This window comes from Lethenteron reissneri, chromosome 35 (genome assembly GCF_015708825.2).
Source record: "Lethenteron reissneri isolate LAM-NWPU_2019-01 chromosome 35, ASM1570882v1, whole genome shotgun sequence".
NCBI lineage: Eukaryota > Metazoa > Chordata > Hyperoartia > Petromyzontiformes > Petromyzontidae > Lethenteron > Lethenteron reissneri.
This window is the reverse complement of record NC_083813.1, coordinates 10,117,538-10,133,197: the sequence shown is the minus strand read 5'-3', so window position 1 is coordinate 10,133,197 and position 15,660 is coordinate 10,117,538. Positions and strand designations below refer to the sequence as shown.

Here is a 15,660-nt window from a genome sequence, read left to right as displayed (position 1 = left end):
GTCATCTTTGTGTGTGCGTGTGTGTGCGTGGGTGTGGGTGCATGCGGCGTTGGGGGGGGGGGGGGAAACGCGGTGGTGGCCACCCGCCATTCTCGTGCACCGTGGCACCGGCCTTGTATGTAAACTCAAAACTATAAAGTTTTTATATTCTTGGTTCTTTCGGTAAAGTCACGTAGAAGGGAAATAATAAAATAATACAGATATTAAACAATAAAAAGGGAAATAATAAAATAATACAGATATTCAACAAAACGTTTTCAGGGAAATAATAAAATAATACAAATATAAAACAATACAACTTTTTATTGTTTGATATTCGTATTATTTTATCATTTCCCTTCTACGTGACTTGACCGAAAGAACCAAGAATATGAATCCCTGCAGTCACGAAAGCTTTAAATCAAAATGTAAAGTTTTTATTTACCAAGTAAGGCCCACTGAGCTGCGTAGCTCTTTCAGAAACGACCCGGCCACGAATGATAGCTCAACTACAGTAAGTGTCTCATCACGTGGAAAATTATAGCGGCCCGTTGATTCTGAATGTGGACGGAGAATCCGGAGGACCCTTTGAAAAATTCACACGACCACGGGGAGAACATGCGAACTACAAATACTACAGGTGTCAGGATCAGGATCGAACCCATGACCTGCATACCAGGCGAGCGAGTTAACATCTCGCCACCGTGGTATATGTGTGTGTGTTGGACTACTTTCGGACCGTACGTAGCCCAACCTTGCTAATCGTAGGTGCGAGGGGAAGGATAACAAACTAAACGCAAAAAGCAGTTGTAAAGAAATTAGCTTTCAATATAGATTTAGAAGTGCAGAGCTCCAGTGTCTCCCTAATATTGGAAAGAAGAACGTTCCAGACGGCCGCAGAAACGCATCTGAAAGTGCGCGATGCGGTGACCGTCTTTGTTCGATGGCCAGCCAAAGGCGCTCGCCAAAAAGCGCTTGCCCCAAAAGTCTGTTAAGGCCTGTACGGGGGATCTTTGTCTTTGCTGTGGGGGAGCGGTAGTGTAGGGGGTAGCGTAGGAATTGGAAGTCGTGGCCAACGAGGGGAAGATCGAACAGCAGATGGTCGTGTCGGATCTCGCAGTTCGCGTGTCGACTGTGCAGCGGCCGCGAAATCTGCCAGAGGGGGAGAGGGCGTTGGTGAGGTGCGGTGACGACTTTGGCCACGATGACGTCTTCATCTTCGCAGCGCTCGTCCGGCAGTCCGTGCCAAAGTGAGTATCTCTGGACCGCCGTGCTAAACCTCCAGTTAGCACGGTTGGTTACGTCTGGTGCGAATGAAGTTCAACGTACATTACACATACATACATGCTGCGCTCTTTCCCTGGCAGGACAAGTGCAGGACCGGCATAGCATCGAAGAGGTGATTGAGTTTGCTGCTGAAGAGGGTCTCTTCATCATCGCGGACGAGGTGAGAGTTTAATTTACTCCTCGCATGGCCTGTTCGTGCTGGGTTTCTCTGTGTTCACTCTGATGTACCTGGTGAGTCTGGGCTGTGATACTGTCTCTCTCTGTGTCTCTGCAACCGAGACAGCTGATCAACTCACCCGCCCAAACCCTTCTAAGTCCAGGCTCAAATGAGGCGCTGAAAACGAGACTGAAATTCAAACCTTGGCCCTGATTCATGACCATTCATTTTGAATGCCCCAGGTGTGTGATAGTTACATGCCTACAAACCAATCGCAAATGTTGCATTGACGCTCACGGAATACGCGAGGAAGACCAGTGCCAGACAGGTGACTCAAAGTAGATAAGAACAAAAAGAGATCGATTCATGAATACAATTCTGACCGTACGCGTGCAGTCGTCTTGCCAGTCCACAGCTCCAACAAGGTCGTGGGTGTAAATTCGACCGTACTCCAACCACGCTGGCCAGTACGGGTCGGTGAAAGCGGGGAGCACAGAAGTGCGGTCGGGCAACCGATTCCACCGCAGTTCCCTCCGCCGTCCCACCGCGTAGCCCCGTAGCGGCCCGTGGGTTGCCACCCACCCCATCCCTGCTGAGCTTCCCAGGTCTGACGAGATTGGGCGATTTCGCTGGCGATTCGGATTGCGGGAGCGAATCGCCACGCTCCCAACCGCCGTAGGTCTCCCCCGCTACCCGCGCAACAAACCCAACCCGGCGTGCTCCCTAGGTGTACCAGGACAACGTGTACGCCCCCGGCTGCCAGTTCCACTCCTTCAAGAAGGTCCTGCACGACATGGGGCCCGAGTACGAGCAGACGGTGCAGCTTGCGTCGCTGCACTCCACCTCCAAGGGCTTCCTCGGCGAGTGAGTGAGCAGCGTGGGCGGGTGGTACGGGCGGTACGGGGCGATTACGTTTGCCAGACGGGCCGTGCTGCTGTTCATATAAACGCCCTCTCCTGTTCGTGTGGGCGTGTCTCCGTGCAGCCATCACATTTGATCACGTTTTTGCTTTCGATAATTGAACAACGCCGAGGTTTATTTTGTAAAAGCCTCGCCGGCGCCGGTGGCCACGGAGAACATTTACGCTGGATAATCTGAGCTTCGCATGCTGCCGGTGGGAGGAAACCGGTGCAAACAAAAAGGGGGAACTTTGAATAAGGGAACCGATAATCTAGTACAGTAATCGATTATGCAAATAATGGGATAGGCCAGCTCTTGTTGTTTTCATGATGTAGGTAAAACACCTTTACACCACACAGGTGTGTGTGTGGACTTCTATTACACAGTGTACAGGTATAGCACTCACAGGTGTGACGCACGCATACACCACGCACACGTGACAGACATGTAGACACGTGCACACACCGCTCACAGGTGACACGCGCGTGTATGCGCGCCGCGTGCGTGCGTGCGTGCGTGCGAAGGTGCGGCCAGCGTGGAGGCTACATGGAGGTGCTGAACCTGCCGGCGGGCGTGAAGGCCGAGCTCGTGAAGCTGGTGTCGGTGCGCCTGTGCCCGCCCGTGCTGGGCCAGGCCACCGTGGACGTGCTGGCGAACCCGCCGGAGCTCGGCGAGCCCTCCCACAGCCTCTACGTGCAGGTAGCGACGCCCCGGGGTACCGAATCGCGCGTGATGCTGCACTATCCCGTCGGATCTCAGAAGCTGAGCAGGGTTCGGCCCAGACGGTGCTCGGACGGGAGACCGTCACCGTGCACAATAGGGGGCCCCGTTGCGATGGGGCTGCTGCGGGGCTAACGCGGTGGTCGACAGAGGGGCGGTGCGGCAACAAGCCGTTGTTGCGCCATACTTCAACGCTCCCACCGCGTCTGTGCACCCCACCTTGAGCGACCCGCGCTGACCAGCATGGTGAAGTATCGTCGGGTCAACCCCCACCCCCACAACGCCCCGCGCACGCGTAGGGAGGCTGTCATGCCATTGACAAGTGGATAGTGCCACGCCACGTGCGTCGTCGTCGTTGTGATTGTGCGGTGTTTTCGAGTGGCTGGGAGGGAATGAGCGAGCGAGCGGGCGGCCGCGACGCTCGAGGCGCCGGTGGCGGCGGTGGGCATCGTCGTCGCCATCGCGCTGACGCCGCCTCCGCGCGTGCGCCCGTTCCCGCAGGAACGCGACTCGGTGCTGCGCTCGCTCGCGCGGAAGGCGCTGCTCACGGCTCAGCTGCTCAACGGCACGGAGGGGATCGCGTGCAACCCCGTGCAGGGAGCCATGTACGCCTTCCCGCGCGTGCACATCCCCCCGCGAGCTGTGGCCGAGGCCCAGGTGAGCACGTCGCTGCCACAGATCGCGCGTCCGGGTGAGCGCGGCCGGATACGCGCGGCGCGAAAGAAGTTCGACGCACGTACGAACGCACGAGCGCATGCACGTACATACGTACGTCCACGTCAAGCTACCCCACGCCACCTGCTTCGCCATCCGTGCTTCACTAGAGGTGTCCTGGGTGGTTCGAAGGTCGGGGAGTGTTGAGCTGCCATCCGTCGAGTTCCTGGGTTCGGCTTCAAGCGGTCGCCCGTGATAAATGCTGTGCGGGTAGGCATGCGACGACTCATCCGTTGAACTCGATTGTTGTGCAATATCCCGTGTAACTCATTCTCTCTGCAATATTGACGCCTTTGTTTTTTGTTGTTTCTGTGGTCACACGCCACAATTTTCCCCTGCAAAATATCCGGGAAACTGGCTAAATGGGACCATCCGTGCAATAAAAATGAACTCAACATTGCGTGTAGGAATCAATTAATTATAATTCATGTAAATGATATGAAAATTGAGTGGAGCGGCGGTGTAATGGTACACGCAGTGTTCTATGAACCCAGCAACCAGACTTTGATGCCCGGCCACCGTTAATATCAGTGGCGAGTGATGATCTGTTCCAATCCTGGCTCACCCCTTCACCAGCCAAGATTGACCGGCGTAGTGAAGTATGGTCATAGAACCCCTCTCAACGACATGGCGTGGGGGAGACATTTACCCAGCAGTGCATGGACGAAGGGTTGCAAATAACGGTGAAAAGGTGTTTTCACCTGACGTTTCGGACAATGAACCTTCTTCAGAGAGAAGGCAACATTATTGGCCGACTTGTATTTGAAGATCACACGTCACCCGGTGGGACGCTCAGAAAACTGGGACACTGCAAAGAATTTGCACAATTTGAATTTCCATCTGAACAGATTCGAGCTCGTACAAAAAAGCAGTTGCATCAACTCACTTAATGACAAATTGAGTTTATATGTTACTTGTGATACCTCCACAATTCTGGCTGTCGTCTTATGAGGCTGGTTGTAATGACCCACGAAACGTCAGGGTACTCGAATTGTAAATGTTGTTCATAATCAACGATTTTTGGGTTTAGATCGCGTTTATTTATAAATGTGTCGTAACCCTCCACCACCCGACACGGCCAATCAGTAAAAATGTGTCACGTTGACAAAGACAAATAGTTCACTGCTTTAGCCCACCGGTGTGTTGAAGCAACAACATTTACAATTTGAGTACGACGTTTCGCTGGTAATTGCAACCAGCATCATCGGGCAATTCGCCAGAATGGTGAGGCTCTCCTGTGTCTCCCGTTCTTATATAGAGCAGCAGCAGGGTGACGTCATCATTAACTCATCAGGTGCAAAGATTCAAGGGGGCGAGTGATTGTAATTATATACTAGATTAGTAATCAGGCTATTGTTACGATGCGAGTTTTAGATTAGTAATCATTTGGAATGTGCTTTATTGTGATTATGCTACATTAGTAATCAGTTAGTGGTTGTTTCCCTTATAAGTAATTGTAATGTATCTTATTTAATAATACGCTTCCTGGCCGCACTAAGCCTGTAGCTGTCTGAGCGATTAAAGTTATTTCTGTTTCTCTCAATTTCAATCGATTCTCTAATTAGTCTTTGCCAGTAGTAACTAGTTTTACACAACACTTCCACGTTGTCAAAATCAATTGAGTGTCCCTGTTGGCATGCATGTTCTGCTACTGCCGACAGTTGTGTTTGTGATAGTTTAATATTTCTCTGGTGTTCTTTAGTCTTACACTAACGTTACGCCCTGTCTGTCCAATATAGCATCTGCCACATACACAATTAATCCGATATACACCTTCTGTTGATAATTTAGGTAATTCGTCTTTAGTGCACGTTACTAGTTGTTGAATTTTGTGTACTGTACCAAATCTTACTGTAATGTTTTGCTTTTGCAAAACACGGGCTAATTTATCAGTTACTCCTGAGATAAATGGTATTTTTATTGTTTTAATAATCTGATCGCTTTCAGCAGTGTTGCTTTGCGATCGTGATTTGGCTTTTAGTGCTCTGTTAATTTGAGCATTATTGTAGCCATTCTGTCTTAGTGCTTCTTTAACATGTTTAATCTCTCTCACTAGACTTTCACCATCTGACACTGTTTTAGCCCGATGTATGAGCGTCTTGATAAGAGAGGATTTCTGAGCTGGGTGATGATGCGAATCTGCATTCAGATAGGCATCAGTGTGCGTTGGCTTTCTGTAAACGCTGTGTGTTATTTTACCGTTTGGGCCATGCCCAAGTAAAATATCCAGGAACGGGAGTGTGTTATTCACCTCCATTTCCATGGTGAACTGAATGGCCGGGTTTTGTGCATTGAGATGATTTAGAAAATCGTTAAGTGTATCTTTACCATGTGGCCAGACAACCAAAGTGTCATCCACATATCTAAACCAAAAGGATGGTTTTAATGTGCTCGAGGCAAGTGCTCTGGTTTCAAAGTTTTCCATGTACAAATTTGCTATAGCAGGAGATAAAGGAGAGCCCATTGCTGCTCCCTCCCTTTGTTTAAAGAATTCGCCTCTCCATAAGAAGTAAGTGTTATTTAAACAATGGTCTGCGAGTTTCGGAATATCTTTTGGTAAACCTGTATTCTTTACCAGTGTATCAAGTAATTTAAGCGACTCGCTCACTGGAACCTTAGTGAATAGCGAAATCACATCAAAACTCACCAAAATATCATTAGGGTTAAGTTTAATATCTTTGATCATATTCACAAGATGTTCTGAATTTCTTATGAATGATGATGTCCTACCGATGTAAGGCTGAATTTGTTTAGTTACATATTTTGCTAATTTATAGGTGGCAGAGCCAATTGTACTGACTATAGGTCGTAAAGGGATGCCGACTTTATGGATCTTTGGTAGCCCATACAGTCTAGGTGGTTTTGAAGCCCTTGGCTTCATTAGGAATTGCTCATTTTTTGGGATTAATGAATTTGCAATGATTGCAGTAGTCTTACGTTCCAAAGTATTAGTTGGATCTCGTTTAATTTTAATGTAGGTACTTTCCTCTAATAAATCTTTAATTTTATTATCATAATCGTCTCGTGACATCACTACTGTAGTGCGGCCCTTGTCAGCTGCTAGGATTTGAATATCTTTGTTTAGACGAAGCTCTCTTAAGGCTTTTGCCTCGTTCGAGCTAATATTTACTTTAGGTACTTTACTATTCTCAATAATTTTGGCAACCTCGTGTCTAGTCATCTCTGCCTCATTATGTGGAAGGAGTCTTACTGCTGATTCTACCTCAGCAATTATCTCATCCACTGGAATTGTGCGTGGGGTAACGGCAAAGTTAAGGCCTTTAGAAAGGACAGAAATCATGTCAGTGGTTAAATCAGTGTTAGTCAAGTTCATTACGGTTTTGTTTTCAAATTGTTCGTTTTTAATAGGGATTTGTTTATTGTAAAGTCTAGAAAATTTGTTAATTTGGTTAGCATTTGTTAGATTAAACACATTATCAGCCGATTGTTGTGTTATAGTATCGATTATATTCCAATCATGCATGGACACACTGTTGCTTATATTTAAATGTAAATGCTTTAGCGATTCAGAAATGTTGGATAATTCACTCCTGTTGTGTTGTATTCTCTCTATTAATAATAATTCGCTAGCTTTGTGTAGTATTTTGTTAGCCTTAGAAGACTTTATGTGATGTGTTATTTTAACTGCGTTTGGTATTACCTTCGAATCTCTGCACCTTTTGAGGAACGCCAATGAAGATATCAATTTGTGGGTTTACTCTCCAACACACAACCGGTGTGCTGAAGTAGTAACTGATTGGCAATGTTCTGCTTACGTGACAAACCTTACTAATTTCCTGTGTCGGGTGGTGGCGGCGGGTTTAATGACACATTAATATTTCCGCGACCTAACCTAAAAAAAAATTATGTTACTAGAAATCTGCATCGTGTGTCGTGTAGCCGTGACCTTCGACCCCCCCCCCACCCGCAGGCACGAGGCCTCCTCCCGGACATGTTCTACTGCCTGCAGCTGCTGGAGGAGACTGGGATCTGCGTGGTGCCGGGCAGCGGCTTTGGCCAGAAGGACGGCACCCACCACTTCCGGTGGGTCCCACTGCTCCGTTGCCACGGCGTCGTCTTCCAGGCAGGCAATTGGCTGTTGCAGCGAGAGAAAGGTTGACGCTCGTGGAGGGAGAGGGTTGCCGATCTCACCGGGACTCCCCAAAATGACCTTGAATTACCATCCGTTCTCTGTTATTTCGGACCAACTACGACCGTATGGTGTTGACACGCGACAAGGTTTTGAGAGCGTTTTCTAATACCAGGCCGCAGGGTACCTATTTTTACCGATTTGTCACATGTGTGTAAGCTGCAACGACTAGATTGGCATTTGAATAGATCAGTGCGCCCTTCACCAATCTGCACTGACCGGCGTGGTGAAATATAGTCGGACAACACCCCGATGACTGGCACACGATCGCCAGGCCTTCTCCTGGCAGTTCGATCACCAAAGAGCCGCGTGTTAACATGCACATGCATGACCACGCGTGCGTGCTTACCGTTCATCCTCTCGCGTGCAGCATGACCATCCTGCCGCCCGAGGAGAAGCTGAAGATCCTCCTGACCAAGGTGACCGAGTTCCACGCGAGGTTCACCGAGTTCTACGCCTGATCGCCGCCACCCACCCAGGGTCGTGACCCCCCCCCCCCACCCCCGCCTCCTCCCCCCCCCTCCCCCGTCACCCACCACACGGCGTGACGACGCTCTGCCCCGCCGCGACCCACCTCGTGGGATCTCATCGCTCCGACGTCGCGAACCCGACTCCGCGCCCTCCGTCTCGGCACAAAAGAAACTGGATACTCCCGGGATCTCTCGAAGACCGTCTTGCCGGACTGGGGACGAGCAAGGTGGTGGACCCCGTAACCTCCGGAAGTGCCGCTTTGACCGCGGCCTGCGCTTGCCTTCTGAAACGAACTCCTGGCCGTGTCGGCTGAACGGCCGCTGCGGTTGAGATTGCCGGGCGAGCCGACGGAGCCGGCTTGCGTTGACTGCATCGCCTCTTTGTGTAATCGTGGTGTCCTGTGACGTGCGGTGTGTGGGGTCGGCTCGATGGCTTACGCGTCGCACGCACACACGCACACCAACGCTGTCCGTGCGCTCGCTTGCTCGCACAAGGGGAAGCGAACCTATCGCCAATGAATGTAGCGACAGCAACAACAACCACCACGTGCTGCTAAGCGGCGGTGAAGTCGCACGGCGCTCGTGCCAGCTGCGTTGCACCGGTTTCAAAGTCTTATGTAGCACGTAGTCAATTGCACACACAGAGACGCGCGCACGGACGCAGCCGGCCTCGCGCTGTCCCTCCCAACGAGCAAGTCCCACGTGGCATCGCCACTTCTCTCTGTCCTGCCGTAGAATCCCCCGCCAAACGCGGCTGTGTTGATGTCAGGAGGCCTCTACCACACCCACCACCCCTTGACTAAAGTTCGGAATAACAGAACCGGGTTGTGGGGTGCCCGGAACCGTGTGCGTGCACGAGGACGCGCGCCCCCCGCAGCACGGCGGCTCCTACGCGCGACGGCGCATGCGTCGATGCCCGCGTGCGTGCGACCGCATAACGACGATGCCGTTAACGCGCGTACGTGCAGTCGGGCGCACGTTCGGGCCCGCCCGCCCGCATGACACGTGCGGACGCGGTCGACGTTCGCTCACCAGCGCGCGCGGGTTTCTCCCGCTCTTGTGATTTCAGCAGCCAGAATTCGCCGCTGCTCAAAGAAACGGCTGGAACGCATCGTCGCCCGGGGGGTGATTCGTCCCATTCGGGGCAGTGGCGAAGTTGCCGCGTTTCCGTCGAAAATCGGACAGGCCGAGCAACGTTCGGGCTATACAGATAAATCGAGCCCTGTTGTGGACACGTGTTCGCTAGACGTAACGGGGGCCGGTCGAAAAGGTTTTGAGAAGGAGACGGGAACAGAGAATCGCACAGAGCTAATGGCGAGGCGTTTCGTGACGTCCCGTATCGGTGTGTAGTAAGCTAATGCTGTTGTTTGTAATGGTTGAAAACACTGCAGAGCCGAAGTGCCATGGTGAGAGCGTTTAGTTTACCAACCTGCTCTTTAGCTAGCCCTCTCATAATTAACACTTAACGAAGCTTAGTCACGTGCATTGTATTACAGAACTTAACTCGTAGCATTGTAGCCGCTGCGGAAACCGTGCACGGATCGGGTAGAATTATTTTTTTAAAGGGATTTTTATTTCTCGAGTGGAGATGATGGTTATGGTGATTTTTAACTTGACTGTCCCCACCCTGTGCGGTTATTCTAAACCGAGTACTCATTTTGGTGCAGTTTTGAGCCTCTATGGTGGCAACCCCGGAGACAGTTTTGAATAACCGGACTCTTGACTGTAGCTGCACAAAGACGTCTGGATTTTATTTTCCCCTTGTACCTCTTTTCCACTGTGCAACTGAGCCGCGCTGGGGCCACGCGGAGCCAGCCTGGCTCGGCTCAACGTTGTTTTTCCACCGCAGATGCCGAGCAGTGCCACTCACACCGCGCACGCAAAGAACGAGTCAAGACGCATTCAGGTGGAACGCGGTGACGCTGAGCTTAACCCTTTTCCATTCCGATGACGTACGTGTATGTCATAGAAACGGAATCGGAAGAAAAAAATGAAACTTTATCGGTACCGAGGCTCCCACAAGGCCATGCGGGGAGGACGTGTGGCCCAGTTTCGTGCCTGCTATCGTAGGGTGTGGTCGTGTCGCTACGGTTCTCCGCAGTGAGTACTTTAAAAACAACGGCGCTGTGCCCCTCTTAAGTAAAATGAACGCTGAGCCGCTTGTGTGTTCCAAGAATCAGCGGTGAACGGGACCCACCCTGCAACTTGCAGTCTTCGCGGAACGGGAAAGGAGTTAATTTGCACTGACATCGCCCGCAATGAATGCATCATTGTCCCTAGCCCTGCTTAACCCCAAGCCAGATTCAGATGTCTGGTGAGGTGAGTGTAGGCAACACGGTTTATAGCCAGTGGAAAACCAGATGTGCCAGTGGATCAGCGAGTATTGGTGTCAGAAAACAATTCCTGTTTTTGCAACGATTACTTTAGCGTACGTTTTACGCTGATGACGACAACGAACCTGTGCTTGCACGAGCGCGTGCCAGCGAGTCGCGCCATATAGCTGCAGACCGTTGTCTCTGTGGCCTTATTCACGCGCAAGACTGTTAGGTCCGACTTGTTGTATTCCCATAAGAGGTTTTTGGGTTAGATCGCGTAAATATATAAATGTGTCGTTAAAACCCGCCACCACCCGACACAGCCAACTAGTGAGGGTTGTCACGTAAACAGAACGTGGCCAATTCGTCACTAGTACAGCATCACCGGTGTGTTGGAGAGCCAGGCCACAACATTTACTCAGTTTCTAAATTTTGTGGCTTGGCTTTCCATGTTCACTTTACGCGACGGGTGGTGGCGGGTTTCAACAACACATTTTTACGCGATCGAACCCAAAAACCTCTATTATGGATGATATTGGTCGCGAAAGCCTCCGACGTGTTAAAACGTTTTATTCCACGCGCCTCTGGAGCAGCGCACACACCGCGTGACAGCGCGGTGTTGAAATTCTCGCGTCTCCAATATCCACGGCTCCTTGATGGCATGACGACACGGGCATATCCTGGCATGACGACACGGGCATATCCTGGGATGATCTACAAAGGAGGCGACCTGACGATCAACATTTCCAAACCATCCTAATCACACAGACGAGGTGTAAATGTTAAGGTAATCCGTCTGTGGTATTAGAAAGCACGGCGTATTTAGGGAATAAGTCAGTGGTTTTGCCACGTACACGGAAACTGAATTCGCCATCACATTCCCAGCGTGGGCGAAGAACGCAGTTCGTCCGAGTAACCTCCGACACCACCGTGGTGTTTTTATGAGCATTTGACCCCCTATCAGGGTGGGTGGACGAGTTACTTATACCTCAATTGCGTACGTGATATGGTTGACGCTATTGCCAAGGCGAAAGAAACTTGACGGCGAGACTTTTGTCTGCGCTCCGCTTTGTGGTAAACGTCCGAAGTGGCAGAGCCCGCCCCCCTCCTGCGGACGTCGCGAGGGGAACGAACAGCTGCGGCCACCGAGGTCTGCCCTCTTTAGCACAGGGACAACAGTTTCCCCTACCGCTGCCTGCTTCCCCGCTGCTGAACATCAAATGCGAAGAATCCTGACCACATTTCGATTTAAAGCTTTCGTGACTGCAGGGATTCATCTTCTTGGTTCTTTCGGTAAAGTCACGTAGAAGGGAAGTAATAAAATAATAAAAGTAAAACATAATAAAATAATTCTCACGACGTTTCGGCCACAACGCAAGCAGCCGTCCTCAGGTGAAAACCAAGTCTGTCGGAAAGGCAACGCAAGCAGCCGTCCTCAGGTGAAGAACAGGTCTGTCAGAAAGGCAACGCAAGCAGCCGTCCTCAGGTGAAGAACAGGTCTGTAGAGGCGACAGCGTCTTAGAGTCGCTGTCGCCTCGACAGACCTGGTTTTCACCTGGGGACGGCTGCTTGCGTTGTGGCCGAAACGTCGTGCGAATTATTTTATCATGTTTTATTTTTATTATTTTATTACTTCCCTTCTACGTGACTTTACCGAAAGAACCAAGAAGATGAATCCTGATCACGTTTGACAAAAGCGTACCGCGGTGGAAGCTGATTAGAAGCACGCAACCCCCGTAGGCGTCGAGGCACGTGCGCGTTCACCGTATCCAAAGTGCGATCGCATCAGACGTGACGCGCTGCGTTCGGCCCCCGCCAGTGCAATGTCAGCACCCGTTGCTTCTTTTAGAACCGTGCTTATATTAGGTGTGCTTATATCCAGGCTTCTACTTTGTTGGCTAACATTTTGAGCAACGACTCTTGCTCGTAAAGAGCATTGTTGGTCTGGTTTCTTTGCTTGTTATGAGGCGGCGGTTCATGATAAACGTAATTTTTATTAATCTTGATAAAAAAAAAACATTTTTAAATCCCTTTCTGTTGCTGAGGTGCCATTGCCTCACTCCTCAAGGAAGAATGACATCCATTTTTGCGACACGGTTGCGACGTGAAACGCAACAATCTCTTTACCGGTGTATTTGATTTTTTTGAAATCGATTAAATTTGATTTGTTTTTCTTGACCAACGCAAAGTGTTAATCCACGTCCTGCGGGAACCGCTTACGCACACAGCGATCCACTCGGTGGACCCGGCGTTATTTTATTTTAATCGACCGGAATAATTTTACGAAAACATCACCACCTTGTTGTGAGGCTGGGTGTGCAGTTACTGGGCATGTAACAATTGATCGATTAAAATTGATTCCCACGCTCAAGATACGTGCGTCGAACCATTGCGTTTGGGGCTCGATTAAACGGTGTGTACATTACGTGCAGATTTGGTGGAGCGGTTGCGCGTTGGTGCTGCGCATCGCTCTGTAAACTCGGCAACCCGAGGTTTGATTTCCCAGCCACGGCGAATATATCCGTGGTGAGCGATATCTGAACCGGTCATATGCGCCTCCTCCATCAACCCGCACGGTCCCGCACGGTCCAGCATGGTGAGGTCCGGTCGTACGACCAACATGACCGGCACGGCATGGTGAGTCCTTCATCCAGAATTGTATTGGCAAAGGACTGAATTGTGTTTGACATGTTCAAATCATGTGTTGTCATGGAGGATCATGGGAAACATAATTAACCGTAAAAAAGTCAGTGGACTGCTCTCACCAGTAACATCTGGTAACAGCAGTATTTATTTAACAGGCCTGACTTTGCCGATGAGACTCTAAGTCAAAACTGGCTCAGTGTTTGCCTTCTTAATGAAATGCTGCTGTTAGCAATTGATTCGTGTAAGCTGTTGGCAGATGGACTGGAAAAAAGTTACCGAATGTTTACGTAGCAAAATACTTTTTAATGTTTATTCACTCATTGATGTTGTTATTGCCCCTTTAGGCTAATCGAATTAACAATGCCGAACGTTAATGGACATTCCAGATGGATAATACAAATCGGACGGTACAAATAAGGCAAGACTAATCGTTGATTCTCGATTCTGATTATGGCTCTGAATTGTGATAATTCAGCAAACTGCTGTGTGGGCATGCGGTGTTGAATTGGTCCATGCAGTGTTACCGCGGTTCTTTGTGGGGTTTTGGCGATTGTGTATTTGCCCGGTGTTGTGCTCGTAATGGAGTAACATCGATTCGAGATTTGAAGCTTTCGTGACTGCAAGGATTCATATTCTTAGGTTTTTTCGGTAAAGTCACGTAGGTAAAACATCAAAATTAATAAAAATAAAATAAAATAAAGATCACGACGTTTCGGAGGCAACACAAGTCTCCGTCATCAGGTGGGACCGTCACAGCCAGATTAGCTGCATCAAGTGAGGCAATGATTCAAGATGTAATCCCTTAAAAGCGAGTTGAGGGGGGAGGAGAGAGGGGGGGGAGAGCTCAGTAACATCGAGCCTCATGGACAGGCGTCAACTCCACGGCCGAGTGGGCGTCTTTGTTTTTGCCCTGCACGAGTGCGCGACTTCGATCCCAGCTGACGGCCAACACCGGTGACGATTATCTGAACCGGTCGTGGGCCTCCCCTAGGTCGACTCAGCCTCAAATGAGTACCTGGTGCAGTGCGTAAACATCGCCACCGGGAAGAGACAAAGACGGTCGGGCGTGGTGCTGGCCACCCACCCCCTCGCGTACCGTGCCGGCCTTCATAGGTGCTCGCTAACAGCACTTGCCTATACAGGGGAGGGGGGGGTGGAAATCTGTATCTTTGTAGTGATGTAACGAAGTTGGCAATTTCCCCTCTTCGTAGCCTGGCACACCCAGCGCCTGTCTCGGCCCCCCGGCCCTTGAGTCTTGGCACAGACCACTCGCCTGCAGGCTCCATCGAGGCATCACTGCAGGTGTCCGTGTGTGGGGTGCGGTGGTTGAAGCACTGTGAACCTGTTAAACCTGTTAAACCTGCTTTCCGATTCCAGCCACGTCCGAAGCACTCGAAGCCAGCGATGTCAGAACCAGTCCTGGGCCTCTTCACTAGTTCGACCCAGCCTTAAATTAGTACCGGGTGTGATTTGTGAAAACATGGCCAGCAGGAATTGCCCCCAACATTCTCTATACAGGTGATTTGACATTTGAGTGTGTGTGTGTGCATGCATGCGTGCGCATCTCTGCAATCAGGGCCTTTTGTTGAGCTTGGAGGCTGGGCACTGGATCTTGTAGCCGACCGTGTACGCCTGTACGTACACACGTACCTGGTTTATCCTGCACACGCGGACACACACACGCGTTCAGAGAGCTGCAGGACATCGGCGAGGCTTTTCACTCGGTCTCGAGATCGTTGTAAATCCTAGGGAATGCGGCTCCACCACAGCTCTCGACGCATCACCAATGCGGATCGAGTCACCCTCCGTGCAAGGACTGGAGAAGTTTCAGATGCCGTCTGCCCCTCGCGACGTGCATCATGGCCGGTGCAATCCGCTCTGTTGGCACTCAGTTGCACACTGACCGCGATTTTAAATTGGGTTCTCAAGTGTAGCGAGTTCGTGGCCTTTACCCCGACCACCACCGACTGAAGGATATTTCTCAAGCCTCCTCCATCGTGACGCCGCTTTTACAGCTCGCTCAGCTCCACATCCACCCTGACCCCTTGCCGTGCCCTTTTAGGCCCCTCTACCTGGCCATACCCCCCCCCCCCATCACAAAGACGCAGATCCCCCGTATAGCCTTAACAGACTATTGGGGCAAGTGCTGTTAGCGAGCACCTATGAAGCCGGAACGGTACATGAGGCGGTGGGTGGCCAACACCACGCCGGACCGCCTTTGTCTCCCAAGTGGCAATGTTTACACAATCGCATCAGCTACTCATTTAAGGCTGAGTCGATCTAGGCGAGGCCCAGAACCGGTGCAAATAACCGTCACGTGTG

General features: G+C 50.6%; 2 protein-coding genes across 2 annotated transcripts in view; one reads left to right on the top strand and one right to left on the bottom strand.

Moving 5' to 3' along the window:
* LOC133350929 (alanine aminotransferase 1-like) overlaps positions 1–12,748 on the top strand; it is a 31,379-nt gene extending 18,631 nt beyond the window's left edge. The window contains exons 7-12 of the mRNA XM_061565771.1: positions 1,347–1,426; positions 2,151–2,287; positions 2,848–3,022; positions 3,545–3,700; positions 7,689–7,801; positions 8,278–12,748. Of these exons, the coding sequence (XP_061421755.1) occupies positions 1,347–1,426; positions 2,151–2,287; positions 2,848–3,022; positions 3,545–3,700; positions 7,689–7,801; positions 8,278–8,368 (752 nt within the window). The 3' untranslated portion in view covers positions 8,369–12,748. The remainder of the gene's footprint in view (positions 1–1,346; positions 1,427–2,150; positions 2,288–2,847; positions 3,023–3,544; positions 3,701–7,688; positions 7,802–8,277) is intronic.
* LOC133350928 (neurogenic locus notch homolog protein 3-like) overlaps positions 11,590–15,660 on the bottom strand; it is a 32,105-nt gene continuing 28,034 nt past the window's right edge. The window contains 1 exon segment of the mRNA XM_061565770.1: positions 11,590–14,998. Coding sequence (XP_061421754.1) covers positions 14,911–14,998 — 88 coding nt within the window. The 3' untranslated portion in view covers positions 11,590–14,910.